Genomic DNA, 23,677 nt, shown 5'->3' with positions numbered 1-23,677 from the left:
ACAGATAACAATGGTAACAAAACACAAAAAGAATTACAAAACCTTTCAAGCAAGTGCCATAATAATCTCATTACAGAATTACAACTGCAAGTTTCACCACCCCTCTTTACCCTATCCCCAAAAGAAAAGGCAGATATTGTGCCCTCTGGAAAGCAAGGAGGTTAGGGATTGTTTGAGCCCTATAGGTCCAGATTTGAGAAAAGTGTAAGCACCAGCCTCTTCTGCATTTGAGGGAGAACAATTTCTTAACACTTGATCTGCTGAAAGCATAGAATAGTTAAAAATGAACATATTATTGACACCCCCCCCCCAAATTCCTGTAGCAATGGAGAGAAAAAGTTATGGACTTACTTGCGATTCCCAGTCAGAAATTGCATACTATCTAGCAATAGCAATAGCACTTAGACTTATATACCACTTCATAGTGGTTTTACAACTCTCTCTAACCGGTTTACAGAGTCAGCATATTGCCCCCAACAATGTGGGCCCTCATTTTACCAACCTTGAAAGGATGGAAGGCTAAGTCAACCTTGAGTTGGTGAGATTTGAACTGCAGCTAGCAGTCAGCTAAAATAGCCTGCAGTGCTGCACTCTAACCACTGTGCCACCTCGGTTGTTATGAAAATGGTAGTCAGGAGAAACCAGGACTGAGATGTCAAAGAAATAAGAGATCTGTAAGCAAGAGGCCATTTATTACAAGGAAGAAAGCCTTGTAGAATCCATTAAATAACTGGAGTTCTGGCTGTTCCTAATTAGAAGAGTTCACTTCTTCCTTTTCAAGAAGTGGATATGTGAATCCCAAAAATAATAAATAAATAAAAATAATAAATAAGTATACATACATTGTGTATATGCAGTTGGATAGAGGAATATATGTTTAAAATTTGATCTAGCATTCATTCTGCATTTTTGTGAAACGAGATTAATGCTGAAAACAAAAACGAATTTATCTACAAACTTACTATTTATTTAAGTCAGACATTTTCATACGGATTTTCTTAAATAAAGTGTTGGTGAATAGAAAAATAAATCTATTTAATCCACTATTTAAACTTTAAATTGTCAAATTGGGGGAAAAATCTTAGAAATAATAAAATGTTATAAATACAGGAGATTTTTCCAATAATACTGAATTGCTAAGATTAGTATTTTTCATAAAGGTATTTTCTGTAAGGTTATATAAAATCCACAGTTGTAAATATAAGTATATGGGAAATGGTTGAAGCTCTTCTGTGCATGTAAAAAATAATGGATCATTGATATTGTGATGCTAATTGAATATATATGTATTTTGTTTTCTTGTCTAGGTGGCAGGTCTGGAAATTGGGAAAAAGATCTTTACTATTAATGGTGACCTAGTTTTTCTAAGGCCCTTTACTGAAGTGGATAGCTTTCTGAAAGCATGTTTGAACAGTAAAAAGCCCCTCAGGGTACTTGTGAGCACAAAGCCAAGGGAGTAAGTTGTTTCTTTGGTTTTAGAAATTATAAAAATAGCAACCAAAATATGTTACAAAAGCATAGGCATAAATGTTAGAAATAATTTAGATAAATGTTATATATTTTAATTATGATACTCTACCTTTCCCCTAAAATTTCCCCTAAAATTTCCCCTAAAATTTATGCACTCAAAGTGGTTAAACACAAATAAAAGTCTATGTAAGGTCTATTTTTGAATGTTTACTATATGTAAGTTAGAACCAATTCAGAAATGTCAGTAATTAAAAGCTCAACAAAAGAAATACATCTTAGCTGTTCATTGAATGGGATTTAAATGCAGCTCCAAAGAATGCATTTATAGTCTGGGCATAGTGCAGGAGATGCTATTCCTTGTGCCAAACAAATAAGGGAGAATGGCCTTTTCTTCCTCTCCTTTCATTCTAAGTAACTTCATTGGATGGAAAAGCTAGTGTCCGACTTTAAATTTAAGTTCTTGGTATAAAATTGCCTTCCTCAATTTGGCTCTCTCTGGATTTTAATTATCACTCTTTTTTAGTCAATGTAGTAAAGTCTAACACATCTGAAGGGTGGCTGGCATCAATATATTTATCTAATCGTTTTGCCATTAATCATTTAATAATACAAAAATATCAAGAAATTATTATATTTGTCATTTTGTTACTCTTCTTTAGCATATTAAGTGGAACAACATTTGTTTATCTTTTTGCTTGATATGCCAATATTTGTTCAGAATTAGGTAGTTCTTGCTCAGTAACCATAATTGGGACTGGCAACTTGATTGTTAAGTGATATGGTCACTAAATGAAATGTCACTTGATCTTGATGGACTTACAATATCACTTCCCATTCAGTTGTTAAGCAAATCACCACCGGTTGTTAAGCAGGACATCACATGACTCTGATTGCAATTTTAGTAACTGTTTCTCCAGTGACTCTGCTTGTCAGAACCTGTTTATGAAGTGTGCAAATAGTGATCATGTGACAGTGACAATAATAAATTTGAGAATTAGTCATAAAGTTACATTATTAATGCTATTGTAATTAGGAATGCATGCAAAATAGGAGAGTCGCTAAGCGAGGTCTGTCTACATACATGTTGATTATTAGCTAATAATATGTTTAAAGCTATGAGCTAGGTTTCTAGAAGGAAACCTTACTGAACTCAAGGTTGTTTTAAAGTTTCTTGCTAGTTTATGTTAAAAGTAGTGGTTATTTTTCCACTGAATGTAAGCTTTATTTTTAAAAAACTAAGTATATTATATTGTATTATTTTAAACTTATGTAAAATTTGAGGCATAAAAAGAAATGTTGGTATTAGATGCTTCATTGTGTGGTTTATTTTGCTTAAAGGACAGTTAAGATTCCTGATTCTGTGGATGGACTTGGATTCCAAATACGAGGCTTTGGCCCTTCGGTTGTTCATGCTGTTGGAAAAGGTATGAAGTGGCCTGCATTTATGAATATTTGGCCAAATGCAATAAATACACACACAAATACAGAGAATCTTGAGATTGATGCTTGAGGAGTATAAAGAATTTGATGCATGGTTCTGAATTTAGGTATAAAGAGTTACCAGTGATTTCTATTGTTATATATAGCTACTTAACAAATTAGATACTCATACAACCAATTATAAAGAGAATAGTGGGCTGTAGCCCCTAACTGCAGACCTAACAAGCATACATTGATCTGATCTTGGTCAGGAAGAATATGTGACAAGATGGATATTCGGCTTAAGGGTTAATTGCTTTCTGTTTTCATTTACTTATGTGTTTTGTAAAGGCTAAATACAGTGAGATATGCCTTGTTGAGTATATTTCTTTATAAAACCATGAACGTAAGAGATTTCCATGATAGGAAACTGTAATATCTTATATATCCTTTGAGTATGAAAATACTGGGTATATAACAGAAATATATAACAGAAATTAGCAAAAGAAGATTTTACAAAAAGCCCAAGAGCTAAATTTTCACCTTCTTTTCAGAAATTCTGTAAGGAAAAAGAGACACTATACATGGGGGGAAAGCTGTTTAATTTATCATGAGAAAGTAATAAGGTTCTAATATGGTAATTTAGTGTGACATAGGCTTTGGGGTTTTATAAATAACTAACTGCTTTCAGACTGCATGGGATCCAATGCTATAAATTCTTCTTTAGTGAATTTATCCTGGTTAAACCTTATTCAGTTGTATTGTTTGCAGCCCATAATTAATCACATTAATTTTGTATAGATTTGTATAGAATAAATACTTAAAATATGATTATGCGTTGCCTTCTTCATCTAAGGGATTGCACCAACAAAATACAATGTTTTTATCTTTAGAAGTTGGACAACTACGTATTTAGGGTAGCCCCTAGGAAAACTGAATAATTTTTTTCTATTCAATGATTCGGAATAAATTATTTCTAGCTTGTCTTTAACAATGTAGTGTTGGTTCAATTTAATATAATCTTGAATTGAAAAGGAATAGCATTCAAATCAGTTGTAATATGGCCTTTTCCCATTTTTAAGTAAATTTCTAACTTAATTTACTAACTATTTTAAAGGAACTGTGGCAGCTACTGCTGGGCTCCATCCTGGACAGTGCATAATCAAAGTGAATGGAATTAATGTCAGCAAAGAAACACATGCAAGTGTTATTGCCCATGTGACAGCCTGCAGGAAATACAGACGTCCAATGCATGTAATGCTAATTATTTTGTTCATTACATATATCCTTGTTTTTATTTCATTGCCCAATAACTATTATCTATCTTTGGCAGTTCATGGAAAAATATTATCAATATAAAACTTCACCATGAATGATTCATATTGAAAAAGTGTGAGTCTTCATTCACAAGGAGGCACTTATCATGTCAATTTTTTAAATTTGCCCTGCTATCTGAAAAAGTCTGCCATGTGACTTCATTAGAACTGTATTCTGTAAAAGAGTACACATTTTTAAACTTAAGGATACCATCCTTGATTATTTTATTCTTTTCCATTACTCAGGTACAATCTTCAAGCGAAAATAATGGAGAACCTGTTGTTATACGTGCAGGGTGAAAATGGAAAAGAAAAGAAAAATAGGCATTTTACATAGCATTAAGTTTGTTTTAAGTTTGTTTGATAGCTGCTCAGAGTCAATTTACTGGTAAGAAGGGCAGCATATAAATTTAATAAACAAACAAAGAAATCTTTCCTGGAAAAACAGAGACAAAACTAAAATGGAAAACTTCCAGTGAAGGCTTTGAATATCCATCTAAAACAAAACCTTTTATGCTCTGAATATATTGTATATTATTGAGAATGACTCTATGCTCTTCCTGATTAATGATGGGCTTCTGAATGGACTACCATACTTCTTCTTATTTATTTATTTGATTTTGATCTGATTTTGATCTCATTTTATGACTTTTGAAGTAACTCAAGGTGGCAAATATACATAATATGCTTGTCTTTCTCGTCCTGTTTTCCCTGTGAAGTGAGTTAGACTGAGAGACAGTGACTGGTCCAAAGTTACTAAGTTGGTTTTTGATGCCTAAGACAAGACTAGAACTCAAGTCTCTTGATTTCTAGGCAAGCACCTTAACACTTACACCAAAATGGCTCTCTTTTATGAGCAAACAACTGGCAAAGAGTTATGGGATCAGTCATGGCTTCCACTGATGCATAAATCCTGATTACTATAAAACAAATGTGCAATACTGAGATTAAAAAAGTCCTGTAACACACTGATTGATTAGCCTCTTTTTAATTATTATTTTTTTTTTATAAAAAGTTTTATTTTTACAATCATATCAAATAATTCATCCAATGTACAGTTATATACAATTAGTCGGGCTTGCCCAGTCACCACCCCCCTTTTTAACACTCTTCCCTCTTCTACCTTCTTCTACTTTCCAGACCTTCCTCTCCTTCTCTTATCTACATCCTCTCCTCCCTCCACCCTACACCTTCCTTCTCCCTCTTCTACCCCTCTTCCTTCTTCTTCTCCTCTTTCCTACCTCCTACTCTCTCTTTTTAATTATTATCAAACAATTTCTGTTGGTATGTTTCATAACAAATTGTTGTGAAATGAAAGCTAAACACAAGAAGATATAAATATACAAATATTTAATATTTAATATACAAATAGAATGAGACTATTGCCTTATACATTGTAAGCCGCCCTGAGTCTTCGGAGAAGGGCGGGGTATAAATGTAAACAAAAAAAAAAAGATACAATGATACATCATTGTATGTGACTGTATTAGGATCTGTAAATCTAAATTAGGAATTCTTCATAATATAATTTATATTTATATATAAATATAATTTCAATTATATTGAGAGGGAATCTATTGCAATGCTGCAGTTATAAAAAACAGTAATACTTGATACTGGTGCTTGAGCCTTATTTTATTCTCCACATTTACCTTTAGAATATATATTTTAAAATCTGTCAGAATACAAATTTGGGAAGAAGGATAATTTTGTAAATCAGTATTTCATTTTTCCCTTATTATATAAACTAAAATAACTTGAATTTTTATAATTATTCTGTCAGATACAGCTTCATATGATCAATAAAAAATGAACCATGGACTTAAGCAACAAACAAATAAACCCTGTTCTGTTTCCATGGAAATAAAATGCAAATTAAATCCACACTTTTTCTGTTTTTCAAAACCTATATGTATTAAAGTGTTAATAAGCCTTGTAAATTATTTGTTATTCTACAGCAAGATTCTATTCAGTGGGTATATAACAACACTGATAGTGCCCAGGAGGATTTTCAGAAAACGAATACTAAACCATTGGGTGAGGATGGAGGAGATGCATTTAATTACAAAGTTGAAGGTGGGATTATTTCTCTTTTATTATTAATCAAAATAAAAATTTGGCTATTTCTTAAAGTATTAAAAGCAAATATAGCATACCAGAGCAAAACAAAACAAGAGGATTCCACATCTCTCTCTTGAAGTAAGATACATGCCAGCACAGCTGGGATGCAAACCATATAGAAATGCATGAGTTATTCAGCTATTACTTTTATCTGTTACATGAATTAGTGACTAGTTAAGTAAGGAATGAAGAAATACAGCCGTACCTTAGATAACTATGATTTTGCTTTTGAATTCATCTTAGAAATCATATAGCACTAAGTAGCCAGTAGACAATCACAAGGAGGGTCTGAATTTTTGATCATAATAATTTCTTTAATGACTCTGCAATAAATAATATGTGTTTCAGAGGTAGTCTATATTAATTAACCTACAGAATATATTTATTTTGTTTCTGTTTTTAGAAGCCATTGATAAATTTAATACTTTGGCAATAATTGATGGACGAAAGGATCATGTCTGCCTGACTGTTGATAATGTTCATCTGGAATATGGTGTTGTTTATGAGTATGATAGTACTGCTGGAATAAAATGCCATGTTTTAGAGAAAATGATTGAACCAAAAGGCTTTTTCATCCTGACTGCAAAGGTATGATACATAAAACATGGATATATGTATGTATTTTATATGTTCTTACTGAAGAAAATTTTAAACTATAATAATTTTATTTCAAATCAGTGATTTGTGCACTTTTAGGTTTATTTAAGATTATGAATCATGGTTATGTACTAAATTCAAACCATAAAATGATAAATGCAAAAGAGACTAGAATAGAAGAATAAAATAGGATTTTTTTTTAAATTGGCCAAGTGTGATTTGACACACAAGGAATTTGTCTTGGTGCATATGCTCTCAGTGTACATAAAAGAAAAGATACCTTCATCAAGGTACAACACTTACCACACTTAATGATAGTCATAGGGTACAAATTTAACACTTAATGATATGGCATTTAATGATAGTCATAGGCTACAATTAAGCAATCAGGAAACAATATCAGTATAAATTGTAAGGATACAAGCAACAAAGTTACAGTCATAAATGGAAGGAGATTGGTGATGGGAATGATGAGAAGATTAATAGTAGTGCAGATTTAGTAAATAGTTTGACAGTGTTGGGGGAATTATTTGTTTAGCAGAGCATCAAACTAGTTCTGAATCTCCCTCCCCCTAAAAAAATTATGATTCAACATTTCATTACCTTATTGTATTTTAATAGTAGTTTTAAGAATTATTATTAAGAATTATTTTAATGGTAGAATTTAAGAATTAACATATCATTTGGCAAAACATAGGTGGAAGAACATGGTTGGTTACAAAAAAGATTTTCAGTTCTATATATTAAGAATTCCTAATCTGATGTTTACTAATTGTTCAGAACAACACAACTACAAATAATTTATCTAATAAACAAGGAGGATGAGATTGTGTAGTGTTAGAAGGGAAAAATAACATTCAATTATCTTGAAGGTGTTATTAGTGTATGATCAAATGATAATGCTCTAAATAAAGATCATATAAAGGGAATTAAGATGCTAAAGAAGACAAAACACCTGTTTCGCCCTCCCCTTTGTCTCAAAGTTATCTAAATCATCACAGAAAGACTATATAATTATATTATTGTATGCAGATAATATTCCTCCCTAATTGGTCCAGGATTCATTTTACACAAAGGATAAGTCTTGCCCTCTTTTTCTTTCTCTCAATATTGAGTCCATCATTTGATTAGCTTGCTGGCATTAATAGGGATGGAAATTGTCAGTTCTTCAGTTATTTCAGTCTCAAATGGTATTGTAAGAGGATTTCTTTCCATTTGGTATTTGATCAGAATTCAAAAAATAATTGGCTCATCAATGCAGTTTGCAGACTTACTGGAATTCTTTTTTCTAATAAATTGAAAACCATGAAAAAAATAACACTTCTCAACAGACTTAACAAATTTGTCCTTACTCCCAAAGCTTTAACCAAAAACTGTCTACTATTGACCTCACCCCATTCCTAAGAGGTCTGTAAGGGGCGTGCATAACAGCACAAACGTGCCTACTGTTCCTGTCCTATTATTTCCTTTCATTATATCCAATTAATATAGTTATTACATACTTATGCTCATATATATGCTTATATATTGTATAGTTATCTCATGCTTATGCTTATATATACTGTTGTGACAAATAAATAAATAAATAAATAAAAAATAAAAATAAATTATTCTACTGCTAGACTGTAACAATATATACAACTGCTGCTTTTTCTTCCCTCCATCCTCAGTATATTGTGATGTTGCCTCCATTTTCTTGCCATTGTTGTTTAACTGTGTCATCTTTCATTTACTTTATTTCTTTAAATTTATATGCTACCCATCTCACTCTCCAAAGTGACTCTGGGTGCTGTTGCTGCAGCTGCCATCTCCTTGCTCCCTAACTTTGGAAAGTGCTACACTGGCTTGTCTCCTAAGTAGACCTTTGGATGATGCTGAGGAAAGGAGGAGATGGAAAAATCTATTTTTTAAAACTCCTTCCTGCAAGTATGATATTGGATAAAATCTTACTTGTTTTAAAAGAGATTCCTTGTGGAACATATCTAAAGATGGGAAATCGACATGACTAATTGGACATGCACACAGTGTTTGGCCAGCTGAATTGATTTATGTTGTTAGAGTCAAAGCCAATGCTATTTGCTTATATTTCTAATATAAATGGTCTTATCTTAAGAATAAAATGTTTGTATAATATATCATATATCAGAGTATGTACAGAGGTTTTTGCAAGTCTGTTTCAATTGCTCTATCCCTTATCTGCCTATTTCCTATCCATAATAATTGCTTGTTCTGTTAACTACTTCTATAGACAGTTTTTGCTCAATTACAGAGGAGGATGGAAAGAAGGGCAAATCATTTTCTTGAACTGCTTAGATATCCAGCCCTTTGGTCATGTTTCTACATGCTGTCATTCTAGGACTGTTTTTTCAATAAAGCTCAGTTCCTTCCACTATCCAATCTATTATGCGGATATTCCTTCCTTCCTGACTCTACTTGTACTTGCTACATCCTTAGCTGTTCCTTCTTTCTTCTAGGGCATTCTTTCCAGTTCTGTTGCCTATTTCTCTTCAGTGGATTCAATGCCCTGCCCCTTGATGCAACTTGAGTTCACAATATACAAACCCTTTACCATTTAACAAATCATGTCAATTTGTTTGATTTGTTAAGTGATTAACAAATCACTTAATGAACTGAACGACTAGCCTCGTGGTGTGACCGAAACAATCTGGAACTGAACACACTCAAAACCGTAGAAATGGTGGTAGATTTTAGGAGAAACCCTTCCATACTTCCACCTCTCACAGTACTAGACAACACAGTATCAACAGTAGAAACCTTCAAATTTCTAGGTTCTACCATATCGCAAGATCTAAAAGGGACAACTAACATCAAAAACATCATCAAAAAAGGACAACAAAGAATGTTCTTTCTGCGCCAACTCAGAAATCTCAAACTGCCCAAGGAGCTGCTGATCCAGTTCTACAGAGGAATTATTGAGTCTGTCATTTGCACCTCTATAACTGTCTGGTTTGGTTCTGCAACCCAACAAGACAGACACAGACTTCAGAGGATAATTAGAACTGCAGAAAAAATAATTGCTACCAACCTGCCTTCCATTGAGGACCTGTATGCTGCACGAATCAAGAACAGGGCCGTGAAAATATTTACAGATCCCTCACATCCTGGACATAAATTGTTTCAACTCCTACCCTCAAAACGACACTATAGAGCACTGCACACCAGAACAACTAGACACAAGAACAGGTTCTTCCTGAACGCCATCACTCTGCTAAACAAATAATTCCTTCAACACTATCATACTATTTACTAAATCTGCTCTATTAATCTTCTCATTGTTCCCATCATCAATTTCTTTCCACTCATGACTGTATGACTGTAACTTATTGCTGGTAATCCTTATGATTTTTATTGATATTGATTGTTTCCTGATTGCTTATTTGTACCCTATGATTATCATTAAGTGTATCATTAAGTGTTAAATTTGTACCCTATGACCATCATTAAGTGTTGTACCTTGATGGAAGCATCTTTTCTTTTATGTACACTGAGATAATCACCAAGACAAATTCCTTGTGTGTCTAACCACACTTAGCCAATAAAAAAAATCTATTCTATTCTACGTCCTAGAAGGGAAAATGCTTCTGTCATTGCTCATAGGAGTCTTAATTAATCCAAGAATTTCAAGCTATCTGTGTGACAATTTTCATGATTAATAGACAGAACTCTAACTTAGGACAAACGGCAACTCACTTATGTAGTCTCAAAATTCAAATCTGAAACCTGCTTGATAAGTGAGTTGTCTGTTTTTTTAATTTAAGACATAATAATTGGAGCAGTTAGTTTCACAAATATTAGCATTGTGAAATATCAATATGTACCTCATGAAGAAAAAATTAAATATTAAATACACGACAAATACATAAGGATGGATTCATATATTAGGGCTGTACAAGAGAATTAATAACCTGAAATAATTATTTTTGTCCTAATAGATCCTTGAAGCTCTAGCAAAAAGCGATGAGCAATTTGTGCAAAACTGTAGCAGCTTAAATAGTATACATGAAGTAATTCCTACCAATCTTCAGAGCAAATTCAGTGCCGTTTGCAGTGAAAAACTAGAGCACATTTGCAGAAGGATTACAAGTTATAAAAAGGTAAAAGTTGTAAATTTGCTTGGAAGAAATGGTGAAAATATTCAACTGGAACTAAGTATGGGTAAACAATTAACATATACTGTAAATATGTAGAATCAAAGTAAATACATAGATGGTATATAGATAGGATTTTTATGATAAGATATACTTCAAAATATGCTTGGGAAGGTTTCTAATCCTGCAAAATAGATTTTGAGAATGTACTCGTTAAATGGAACAGGATGACATCAGAAAAAAAGTTTAGCCACAAACTGGCCTTATGTTTTTTGTGATTCCTGTGCAATTAAACTTTATATGATAGACAAAATACTTTTCATTTATTGCTGGTACATTGTAGAAAAATTTAATAATATCTGCAGGACAAGAATAGCAAGAGCATATTGGACCAAGAACAAGTACACTGGTACAACCATGTGGAGGAGGTAGACATATTTACCGAACCTAAAGTTATAAACCCACATATTCCCCATCTGCTCAGATAAGTTCTTTGAGAGTCTATGAACATGATGCACAATTATTATTTTCAGAATGTTTTCTATTTGAGTGGCTGTTGGAATATGTTTTATTCTAAGGATAGTTTTGTCTTTATCTTTCAGGTAGAAACAGATTGTCAGGAATGTGATTAACTGTACTGTCAGTTTCAGTGTAAAAGTTTGAAATTTATAAATAACTGTGCAATGGCTTTTTATTATTACCTTATTACTGCAGCATCAATTTAACTACCTAACTGTAATTTCATGGGCTATAGAATATTCAGATTAAAACAAATCCGATTTGGATATCAAATGAGAATAGAAATGGATGAATGATTGCTTACTTTTTTCACTTTTTGAAATGAAACTTGTATCTCACTTTATTATATGAGCTGGATAGTGGGTATAATTTGTGCTTATCGAAACATAGAATTTTCAAATTCCTGTTGTGGATGCTGCATTTGATTCTTCGTAATCGACGTTATCTTTAACTCAACATAGGTGTGCTGTTTTCACTTATTTTGATGCAGAAATACAATTTTGTGTGCAGAATTATATGTTGTGGAAACAGAAACTATGTGCAAAAATAAGAGTCTGAAATAATACTTTTCTCACATCTGAAAAATGAGTTGCAAAAATTATTATGTAGTGCAGACTGGAATCTTTGGATTCATATAACTTTTTCCTTTTGTATTTACCTTTAGTTTTCACGGGTCCTAAAAAATCGAGCTTGGCCTACCTTCAAGCAAGCTAAGTCAAAGATCTCACCACTGCATAGTAGTGATTTCTGTCCAACTAATTGTCATATCAATGTTATGGAAGTCTCATATCCTAAAACGTCAACGTCACTTGGCAGTGCCTTTGGTGTTCAACTTGATAGCAGAAAACATTTTTCACATGAAAAAGAAAACAGACATATGGAGCAAGGTAAACATCAATGTCTATCTTTGAAAATTTGTTTATTTCCTAGCATGACAAGAAATGAAATTATTGGGTTAATTTAGAGCATGGGTATCAAACTCACCGCATCACATTGCTGTCACGTAACATTTTGCAGCGTTTTTCCCATTTGTGGAGCCTGACGCATCCGGCCTGCAGGCTGCCAGTTTGACATCCCTGATTTAGAGGTATAGAATGTCTTAACTGATACCAGAAAAGTAAATACCAGTAAAGAAGAAATTTTTGTTACTCATGGACTAATGATTTTACCACCCTTTTACTTACCTTTCCTACTTTTCCAAGGGCTTCATTCATGCTTGTTTTTCTCAGAGGAATTGATGAAGAGAGGAATCTGTTGAACAGGACATTTCTCCTTGAGATTTTCTTGTTTATCTGCATGCAGGGATGTCTGCCTGGTGCTTAAAGAGCAAGTGGCAGAGAGTGACTGCAATGGCTACAGTTTTTTGGAGGAGTTCCAAAACTTTCAAGCATCCAGCTCATTAACTTTTTCTTCTTTGGAAAAGGAAAAAAAATATAATATGGGAAATTGCCCCTTTGGCACTGCATAATGGCTATTTTGGTATAGTGGTAATTGCAGACATACATAGAGCCAAGTCACATCCATACATATGATTTCCACTTTAATTTTATTTATTTATTTGTCGGATGCAAATGTACTCTGTAATCACTATTAACTGAAGAATTTTTATTTTGTGATCCATATAAATTACTGCTTATATTTCCTTCCTCAAATAATTAAATGGTCACTTTATGATTGTAATAACAGGAAGCTGCAAATGTTTATCTAATTCAGCTATTTTTTCATTGGATCAAGTGTCCTATTTAAAAGTGAGTGCTATCTTTGCTAAATAAGTGGCACATTTTTCTTTTGAAGTAGTAATTGAACAAGCACTGAAAAAAGAGGAGTGCTGAGGGCATTGTTTGTTTGCTTAATTTGCTCCCCTGCCAGCTGAGAAGTAATCATAATAATTTGTGTGTCTATGTCAGTCTGTCTATTTCTGATTCTAGTTTTTGCTAAAGTATGGAGAGATTTTTCAAGAATTCATGTTTTTCCCAGTATTTATATTGTGTAATCATTTCTATTTTAATTCTGTTTCATTAGTTTGTGGGATAATGTTAAAAAGTGAATTATGCGTGTAAAAATGAATTACCAGTAATCAATTTCATCACAAGTGTGGATTTTCAGCATTATGTTTTGCTTGTGTTCTGAATGTGTACAAACTGATTATTAATTGGATTTATGAAAGTGAGCTGGATTTGTTTGCACTTAAATTAATTGAGTGCAATTATAGTGAATCTAAATACAGCATTTTATGCAATGTACTTTCTCTAGGTAAACTGAATCCCATGGTTTATATACAACATACTATAACAACCATGGCCGCTCCATCAGGTCACTCACTAGGTCAACAGGATGGTCATGGTTTAAGGTACCTATTAAAAGAAGAAGATTTAGAAACACAAGACATCTATCAGAAACTGTTATGCAAATTACAGAGTACATTAAAGGAGGTGGAAAACTGTGTTTTTCAAATAGATGAGTAAGTAATCCTAAAGTTTATGGATTGGGATATTAATACATATATTAGCTTTCTAGAATTATAGCTTTAACTTACATTTGGATTTTTCTTGGAGAACCATAATTCTGTGATAAAACATTTCCATGCTGCCTTTGCATATTCAGTACTTTGTATTTGTGGGTTGGACAAATATTTATTCAAATAAATCAAACCAATCAATAACTCCATTGATTTCCTTAAAACAAGTCTAATAACAAATAGAAGTAACTCTGGTCTTTTAAATTTCTTCCAGTTGGAACAGGCTCTGGCTTTAATTTAAAACTTTAAAGTATTATGTGTATGGAGTAAGTGAATAATATTTGGACAGAGTAATCCATGATAGGATGTTGTATGAGCCAAGCCACATTAAATTCCTGCTTCTGTTTTAAGAATATGCCATGTCTACATTTACAATTTTTCATATAAATTAGAGGTATGCATTATTTTTAATTACCTCTATTAAATTTATAAATTTCAGCCTTCTGTCTTCAATAACATATTCTCCAAGTTCACAACATTCAAACCATGAATTGTTAATGTCAACAGACAGTGATAATGAAAAAGGAGAACGCAATGGAAAAAAAGTATGTTTCAATGTAGTAAGTGATGAGCAGGAAGATTCTGGTCATGACACTATAAGCAACCGGGATTCATATAGGTAATTCATCATTTAATATAATAATAAACACCAAATTTATAATTTTACTATGTATAATGATACAGTGTTAATTTTTTGTTAAAAACTGTTACATAGCATTATTAAGTAATAAAGTAATACGTATCATTACATAGCATTATTAAGTAATACATATTATGCTATTTTGTGCTTTTATTTCCAAGTAAAGAGTTTTTTAATATGTACTTTGAGGCAAATATGCCAAATTTGTACCTTCTGATTTAATATACTGATACGAATGAAGTTTCCCATTGTCACAGCCATTCCTCTCTCTTGAACGATATTATCCTTTCTTAGAGGTCTCAGCTGTTAATACATTTTCAATGAACTTAAACCCACTTCCCTCTTCAATTGTAGCCGTTAGCACTACGTTGCAAGGTAGTGCTAAAATATATAAATATTTATTTATTTATTCATTCATTCATTCATTCATTCATTTATTTTGTCACCGCAATATATATAAGTATCATACAAAAAGATTATATAGTATATAAACATATATATGAGTAAATATTAGGAGGTATAAGCATATATATATATAGGAAGAAGAAAAGAAAAACAATAGGACAGGAACGGTAGGCACGTTTGTGCTCTTATGCACACCCCTTAAGGTTGTCTTAGGAATGGGGTGAGGTCAATAGTAGAAAGTTTTTGGTTAAAGCTTTTAGGATTATGGGAAGAGACCACAGAGTAAGGTAAAGTGTTCCAGGCACTGATGATTCTGTTACAGAAGTCATATTTTCTGCAATCTAGATTAAAGCGGTTAACATTAAGTTTAAATCTATTGGTTGCTCTTGTATTATTGCAATTAAAGCTGAAGTAGTCTTTAACAGGAAGGACATTACAATATGACATTACATTACAATAATGTAATGTCATTGTTACAATGTAATATACCAGCACTAATAAGTTTTTTTTACCCCAAGACACAAATAAAATTTATTGTATGCCTTATTTAATAGTACAAAACATGCTAAGAAAGTATTTGAAAGAATTGTCTAAAAAACATACATTCTTAAAGGATTTATTCCCGTACATTTTTCTTCTTTGTAGTGATTGCAACAGCAACCGGAATTCTACTGCTTCTTTCACCAGTATTTGCAGTAGCCAATGCAGTTCTTATTTTCACAGTGATGAAATGGATTCAGGTGCTTTTCAAATGTGTTTGTGTGTGCATATTTATGTACTTATTGAGAGGAACGTGTGTGTTTTTCTTACTAGAACTTGTGTTCGTTGGTTTTATTTTATATAATTTGTGAACTGTCACAATGACACATTTACACAAATTAAGTCATAAAACACTACAGCAAAAAAAAAAAATCACCATTGAAAATATGATAGCAGTAATTAAGCAGCAATGAAATAAAGATATTAATTCCCCCAAAAGTAATGTGTGTATGTGATGAAGTTGGAAATAATGTCCTTCTTTCACTTAGCTGCAAGTATTTTCTTTATTCAGAAACTTCATTTCCATTTAATTGAACTGGATAGGCGAGATATATTAAACTAGTTTACCCATCATTAACTTCAATCTGTGGGACAGACAAATTGTATTTGAAAATCAGGAAAATTTCTATAGGTTGTAGAAAGAAGAACAAAACAAAATATGATGTTACTAGCATACATCTGATTTTTTTCCCATCTCACTGCAATGCTCTAACACTTTACTTAGGATAAAGGATGAAATACGTTGGAATATTACTATAAATCTAAATGAAACTGTCCGTTAAGCAATAGCATTTCTTAACTGAGTGAAATGAAGAAAATCAGGCTGGAACTAATTACTGGTACCTTTTTCCAAAAAGAGGAGGAAACCTGTACTCTGGTAGCAAGCTTAGTGCCCGTTCTATTTCTAGATCTTTTCTAACATCAAGATAATTCAAATATGGAATATGAATATCTTTAATCTAAAGTCAACTATGATTTCAAATATTGTCTTATTAGGCGATGAACTTCCTCAGAGCATCTGCATTTCTCATGATAAGCAGGATAAACTTTATGGTTGCTTGGAACATCTTTTTAGTCAGGTAAGCCATTTCATTTCAGTTTTCTTCTGCCCTGTAACATGTGACAGAGTAATGAAAGTGTTGGGAGGGAATTGGATGAGAATCAAGGTGGGTGAAGCCAGTAACTGACTGGCACAGTGAATAGGCAAAAAGAGAGCCATGAATAAGGTAAACCATGCTGGTTTCTGTAATGCTTTTACTATGCTATGGTTCATTTAAGCAGCAATTATGACTAGACTATAGCTCACAGGTCACAACCAAGAATAGTCATAGTTTTCAATTGGATAGACTTACACTGCATACTAGGTTTTCCCCTAGATCTAACATATATTGTAGTATTTTATAGCAGATTGAAAGGATTATCAAAATATACTTTTTAATATTTATCAATCATTTCTAAATCCAACAGGTAGATTCAATTATTAATCTACTGAAAGGTCCAGCAGTGGCTAGAGCTTTTGAGCAAACCAAGTTCTTCACCCCTGGACGAAGTTTTCAAGGTATTAATTTTGCAAAGCTAAGTATGACACTGAGTGTAGTTTCTAGCACTTTTATTAGCAGTATTATAGTTAACAATATAAAAATCAGAAATGTATTTTGCATTAAATTTAGGGATAAACATTTTATGGGCCTTTTTTAGCACGCAGATTGCTGTGGCAGAAGAAATTGTGAAAAAAAGGGAATAAATTCATTGGTTCTTATTGTGTTGTGGAAGATATAGTCAAGTATATGAAATAAATATTTAATGTTTTAAAGAAAACTTTTTAACAGCAGTCTGAGCTTGACCAGTATTTTTTCTTATTCTCACAGATCCCATTTTCATTTTTACTTTTCTCTAGATCTTTTCATTTTTCATTTCTCTTTTTTCATAATCTACTAATTTTTTTTTGCCACTCTGCTGGAAAAAGGAAATTTTGTGCGTGTGTGTGTGCATGCTTGTGTGTTTCCTATATTTCTGTGTGTGAGAGTGTGTTTCTGGGTGTGAGAGTCATTATATTTGCATGGAAGACAATAGTTGGTATATGGCAATAGAAATCATTTATTGTTATTAATGGGGTATCTAATTTTAAGTGGTTATTGCACTCTCTCTCACACAGAGACAATTTTTTTCCTATTCCATTATTCCCTTTTTATGACTATGCCTTCAAGCAGGAATGCATATTTTTTTTCCTCAACATTAATATCCATATGTACTGGTACTTTGATTCAGACATATACACAAACCCAAATATATATATTTTTGTGGAAAGGGAGAAATTGCAAGATTCAGTTCATCTGAACTGTCAATTTTATGTTGACAAAGTGGGAAAAAATAATTTTTATTTTCTGTCTGTTCTTTGTTTTTAGGAAAGATCATCTTAAATTCTTACTTGGGTATAAATAAATTGTACTTATGCCCAGTGAGAACCCATAATTGACTTAGAAAACAAAGTGTAACTGAATTCTCTCCTAAATATGGGAGTCAAGGGAGACTTGTAAAGTTCTGTTCAATGTTGCAAGGCTAGGATGGCATTCTGTAAATGTACAACTGGAAAGGAGTATAACTGTAAGATTATTACAATCAACAGTGAAAAAAGTAAGGTTCTACATTTAGGCCAAAAAAACAAAATGCACCGGTACCGTATATGTGGTACCTTGCTCAATAGTAGTACCTGTGAGAGGGATCTTGGAGTCCTAGTGGACAACCATTTAGATATGAGCCAGCAGTGTGCAGCAGCTGTTAAAAAAGCCAACACAGTTCTGGGCTGCATAAACAGAGGGATAGAATCAAGATCACGTGAAGTGTTAGTACCACTTTATAATGCCTTGGTAAGGCCACACTTGGAATATTGCATCCAGTTTTGGTCGCCACGATGTAAAAAAGATGTTGAGACTCTAGAAAGAGTGCAGAGAAGAGCAACAAAGATGATTAGGGGACTGGAGGCTAAAACATATGAAGAACGGTTGCAGGAACTGGGTATGTCTAGTTTAATAAAAAGAAGGACTAGGGGAGACATGATAGCTGTGTTCCAATATCTCAGGGGTTGCCACAAAGAAGAGGGAGTCGGGCTGTTCTCCAAAGCACCTGAGGGTAGAACAAGAAGCAATGGGTGGAAACTGATCAAAGAAAGAAGCAACTTAGAACTAAGGAGAAATTTCCTGACAGTTAGAACAATTAATAAGTGGAACGACTTGCCTGCAGAAGTTGTGAATGCTCCAACACTGGAAATTTTTAAGAAAATGTTGGATAACCATCTGACTGAGGTGGTGTAGGGTTTCCTGCCTGGGCAGGGGGTTGGACTAGAAGGCCTCCAAGGTCCCTTCCAACTCTGTTATGTTATGTTATGTTATGTTATGTTATGTTATGTTATGTTATGTTATGTTATGTTATGTTATGTTAAGTAAAAATATTGCAGCAAAATTAATAATTCTGGTTTTGCTTAGAGTTTCAGCAAGAAATTGAATTTAAGGTGAACTGCCCAAAGAAGCTGAGGCTTCATATTAAACAAGATCCTTGGAACCTCCCCAGCAGTGTTCAAAACCTTTCTCAAACCATCCGAAAATTTGTTGAAGGTTAGTAATTCATCCACAGCAGCTCTTGTTGTATTTTACTTAGACAGACGTTCTGAAATATAAAATAACTTTTTGATAGCTTTTCAGATGTTTCATTAACCAATTGAGTATCATTATCATCAGTACAAGTGAACACGGGGAATTACACTATTTATATACAATAGCTTGCTCTCCCAGTATTGTTGGGGTTATGTTTTTTTGCTTGGTAGTTTCATGACTGGGGTATTGTCTTCTGCTTGATCGTTTGCTGGTGTTAATTTCTGCTTATCTGAGTGTGGCTGCTAGAGACATTCTGTTCTGGTCTTTTCTTTCCTTCTTAGGTTTTTTTTTATTGTCTCTTTTGAATGGTGTATAAATATGATCTATGTTTATGTGTTTATTGCTAGCTGATTTGTCTTAATGAAAATCATTTATGTGTATGGATGGATGGGTAGGGAGAGAAAGAGAGAGCACAAACATAAATCTAAATTTGTACACAAAGAAATTTTAATTGTAAAACAGATTTTAACAAAATAACTGAAACGGAAAGCTGTGTTTTCCTTTCTTTGGATTCCTTTCCTTGGCTTCATCTGCGTGAGATATCTTTTTTAAAATAAAATTGTATTAAAAGATAATGCAGACTAAAAAAGAAAAATGGAAATAGAGAATACCGTATATACTCGAGTATAAGCCGAGTTTTTCAGCACGTTTTTTGTGCTGAAAAACGTCCCCTCGGCTTATACTCGGGTCTATACGGCTTATACTCGAGATTTTTTTTTTTAGCCCCTCCGCCTATACTCAGTATATACGGCTTATACTGAGTTTTTTTCTTCTTTTTTCACATTTTACCGGACGGTAAAGCTCTGCCGGTGCAGTGAGAGGGCGGGCGGGGGCCGCCAGCCTTCTCAGCTGAGGGAGGGAGGGTTTCCCAGTATGCCTCATTTCCCACCCTCGGCTTATACTCGAGTCCCCAGTTTACCCCAGTTTTTGGGGTAAAATTGGGGACCTCGGCTTATACTCGGATCGGCTTATATTCGAGTATATACGGTAAATGGTGCACAAAAAAAATGAAAGAAGGAAAATAACCAAGAAAGAGACTTTCCAAAAGAGAGCCGAAGTGGCACAGTGGTTAGAGTGCAGTACTGAGGTGGGTAAAACGAGGACCCAGATTGTTGGGGGCAATATGCTAACTATGTAAACCGCTTAGAGAGGGCTGTGAAGTACTATGAAGCGGTATATAAGTCTATGTGCTATATTGCTATTGCTCCATCCTCTTCACAAGTATAAACCATTTCACTATCTAGTCTTCTCTTAATTAAAAGATATAAAACTCATCAAGACCCGTTCCAGTCCGGCTTCCGACCCGGATACAGCACGGAGACAGCTTTGGTCGCATTGGTGGATGATCTCTGGAGGGCCAGGGACAAGGGATATTCCTCTGCCCTGGTCCTATTAGACCTCTCAGCGGCGTTCGATACCATCGATCATGGTATCCTGCTGCGCCGGTTGGAGGGATTGGGAGTGGGAGGCACCGTATATCGGTGGTTCTCCTCCTATCTCTCCGACGATGCAGACGGTGTTGACAGGGGGCAGAGGTCGACCGCGAGGGCCTCACTTGTGGGGTCCCTCAGGGGTCGATTCTCGCCCTGCTGTTCAACATCTACATGAAGCCGCTGGGTGAGATCATCAGTGGTTTCGGGTGAGATACCAGCAGTACGCTGACGACACTCAGCTGTATTTTTCCACCCCGGACCACCCCAATGAAGCTGTTGAAGTGCTGTCCCGTGTTTGGAGGCTGTACGGGTCTGGATGGGGAGAAACAGGCTCAAGCTTAATCCTCCAAGACGGAGTGGCTGTGGATGCCGGCACCGATTCAGTCAGCTGCAGCCGCTGCTGGCTGTTGGTGGCGAGTTACTGGCCCCAAAGGATAGGGTGCGCAACTTGGGTGTCCTTCTGATGATCGGCTGTCGCTTGACGATCATTTGACGGCCGTCTCCAGGAGGGCCTTCCACCAGGTTCGCCTGGTCCGCAGTTGCGCCTTCCTTGATCGGGATGCCTTATGCACGGTCACTCATGCGCCGTTACCTCTCGCTTGGATTACTGTAATGCTCTCTACATGGGGCTCCCCTGAAGTGCGCTCGGAGGCTTCAGTTAGTCAGAATGCAGCTGCGCTGGTGATAGAGGAGCTACACGTAGCTCCCATGTAACACCGCTCCTGCGCAGACTGCACTGGCTGCCTGTGGCCTCCGGTGCACTTTAAGGTGTTGGTTATGACCTTTAAAGCGCCCATGGCTTAGGACCTGGGTACTTACGGGACCGCCTGCTGTTACCATACGCCTCCCACCGACCCGCACGCCCCACAGAGAGGGACTTCTCAGGGTGCCGTCCGCCAAACAATGTCGGCTGGCGGCCCCAGGAAGGGCCTTCTGTGGGGGCTCCCACACCTGGAACGAGCTTCCCCGGCTTACGCCAAATTCCTGACCTTCGGACATTTCGCGAACTCAAGACTCACCTTTTATCACAAGGCTGGCTTAAATTGGGATTTTAAATCTTAAATTTATTAATTTTAAATGGGGTTTTAGTAGAGTAAATTTTAATCATTGGGCTAATTTAAATAAGTTTTTTAAATTGGATTTTAAATTTGTATATTGTATTGCTGGTTTTTATTATGCCTGTACACCGCCCTGAGTCCTTCGGGAGAAGGGCGGTATAAAAATTAAATAAAATAAATAAAAAATAAATCTCATAGTTCAAATCTTAACTATAGCCAAATTTAATAAGTAATATCTTCTCCAATCTAGTTGTCAATAAAACGGAGCCTTAAAATAATATTAATTAACAAGTATAAAAATGATCATTCCAAATCTCAGCTCTTAATTATAAGCAAATCCACATTTAGAAGATATAAAGTGTTTCCAGTAATCTAGTATGAACAAGAGACTGAAATTTAATATGAAAAAGTGAGATAATTTTTCTTTAAAGAGAACAAGTTCATGAAAATCCCCTTAGACACTGGATAGTGAGATAAATATAAATTTAATAAATATAAAGGACAATTAAACACAAAGTAATTTAAATGCTCTCAAATTAGGTTACATAAAGTAACTTGAGCAAAAATGCTTAAACATTATGTTAATTGTAAGAATCTCCAATACAGCATTTTTTCAGGTCAGATGTCAGCAAGTCCAAAGAAAACCATCCAAAATACATGTAACATGTCTTTTGGATGGAACATAAAATGCAAGTAACATTTTAATTCTGATCAAATAAACCAACAGGTTTTTTTTATGTAAAACAATCTTGCTATTTAATTCATTCAGCTGATTATCTATCATTCCTTGTTTTGAATTACTTCAGAATTTCAAAAGCCTCTTTTGTAAGTCCATCAAAAATAAGTAATTCCAATAGCTTTCTGGAATTGACATTTTTATTTCCTTCTTAAAAGCATCATCTGATATATACACTTCTACATCTAATGACAAATTCTTGTTCACTTTGTTCTCAGACAGACTTTTACTTTTTCTGTAATAGCTTCTTCTGGGAACAGATGGTCCCAAGAAGACCCAGCACAGCTGACATTATTGATTCAAAGTCCTGATGCAATTCCTCAAAAATTCCTTTGAACATTATTAAAAGTTGCCTGTCTTGTTATGTTTTTAATGTGCATTTATTTTTTAAAATCAATTTCAAAGTCATATTCAAAAATCAAATATTCTATTTTTTTTGAGTCCTTTGTCATTTAGTGGCCTGGCTAGGGTAGATAAGGGAACCAGGTCACGTGAGTGACAGGTCAACACATGCACAACTCAACTTTTGTGGGCCAGTGTGTGCGGATACACGCACAGGTTGACTGCAAGTTGAACTGTGCACATGTGCACTGACATGCCACTTGCACGAGTGGGGTTGTACACATACGTGCGCATGTGTGCCAGTCCGTGATCCAGTTGTGAATAGGCCATGGCCCAGTAGTGGGCTGTGGCCTGGAGGTTGGGGACCCCGCCTTAGTTCATCAAAAACTTTCTATAGTAAAAACTTTGTCTTGCTTTTTGTTGTTTATTTTAAATCTTAAAGGTCATAAAGATACAGCTTCATTCTCTTATATTAAGGATCAAAGAATTCACCCAGCGATTCCAACCTTGTCATTTTTAACATAACATAACATAACATCAGAGTTGGAAGGGACCTTGGAGGCCTTCTAGTCCAACCCCCTGCCCAGGCAGGAAACCCTACACCATCTCAGTCAGATGGTTATCCAACATTTTCTTAAAAATTTCCAGTGTTGGAGCATTCACAACTTCTGCAGGCAAGTCGTTCCACTTATTAATTGTTCTAACTGTCAGGAAATTTCTCCTTAGTTCTAAGTTGCTTCTTTCTTTGATCAGTTTCCACCCATTGCTTCTTGTTCTACCCTCAGGTGCTTTGGAGAACAGCCC

The 23,677-nt window shown here is 34.5% G+C and overlaps 1 protein-coding gene across 6 annotated transcripts in view; it reads left to right on the top strand.

Moving 5' to 3' along the window:
- The window catches only part of PREX2 (phosphatidylinositol-3,4,5-trisphosphate dependent Rac exchange factor 2), a 130,710-nt gene that overhangs the window by 70,760 nt on the left and 36,273 nt on the right, over positions 1-23,677 (top strand). For 5 of the 6 annotated variants that reach the window (XR_009154364.1, XM_058176739.1, XM_058176740.1 and 2 more), the window contains 13 exons: positions 1,308-1,456; positions 2,809-2,894; positions 4,007-4,143; positions 6,164-6,281; positions 6,730-6,914; positions 10,877-11,038; positions 12,216-12,438; positions 13,805-14,012; positions 14,509-14,688; positions 15,760-15,854; positions 16,651-16,733; positions 17,122-17,212; positions 19,137-19,265. Coding sequence is in view for 5 of the 6 variants with exons in the window: in XM_058176739.1 (XP_058032722.1) it covers positions 1,308-1,456; positions 2,809-2,894; positions 4,007-4,143; positions 6,164-6,281; positions 6,730-6,914; positions 10,877-11,038; positions 12,216-12,438; positions 13,805-14,012; positions 14,509-14,688; positions 15,760-15,854; positions 16,651-16,733; positions 17,122-17,212; positions 19,137-19,265 (1,846 nt within the window). In the remaining variant the exon portion in view is untranslated. Of the gene's footprint in view, positions 1-1,307; positions 1,457-2,808; positions 2,895-4,006; positions 4,144-6,163; positions 6,282-6,729; positions 6,915-10,876; positions 11,039-11,397; positions 12,439-13,804; positions 14,013-14,508; positions 14,689-15,759; positions 15,855-16,650; positions 16,734-17,121; positions 17,213-19,136; positions 19,266-23,677 lie in introns of those variants that run through there. The other variant, XM_058176744.1, reaches the window with a different exon arrangement.

Source organism: Ahaetulla prasina, chromosome 3 (assembly GCF_028640845.1).
Source record: "Ahaetulla prasina isolate Xishuangbanna chromosome 3, ASM2864084v1, whole genome shotgun sequence".
Lineage (NCBI taxonomy): Eukaryota > Metazoa > Chordata > Lepidosauria > Squamata > Colubridae > Ahaetulla > Ahaetulla prasina.
This window is presented reverse-complemented; position numbering and strand designations above follow the sequence as displayed.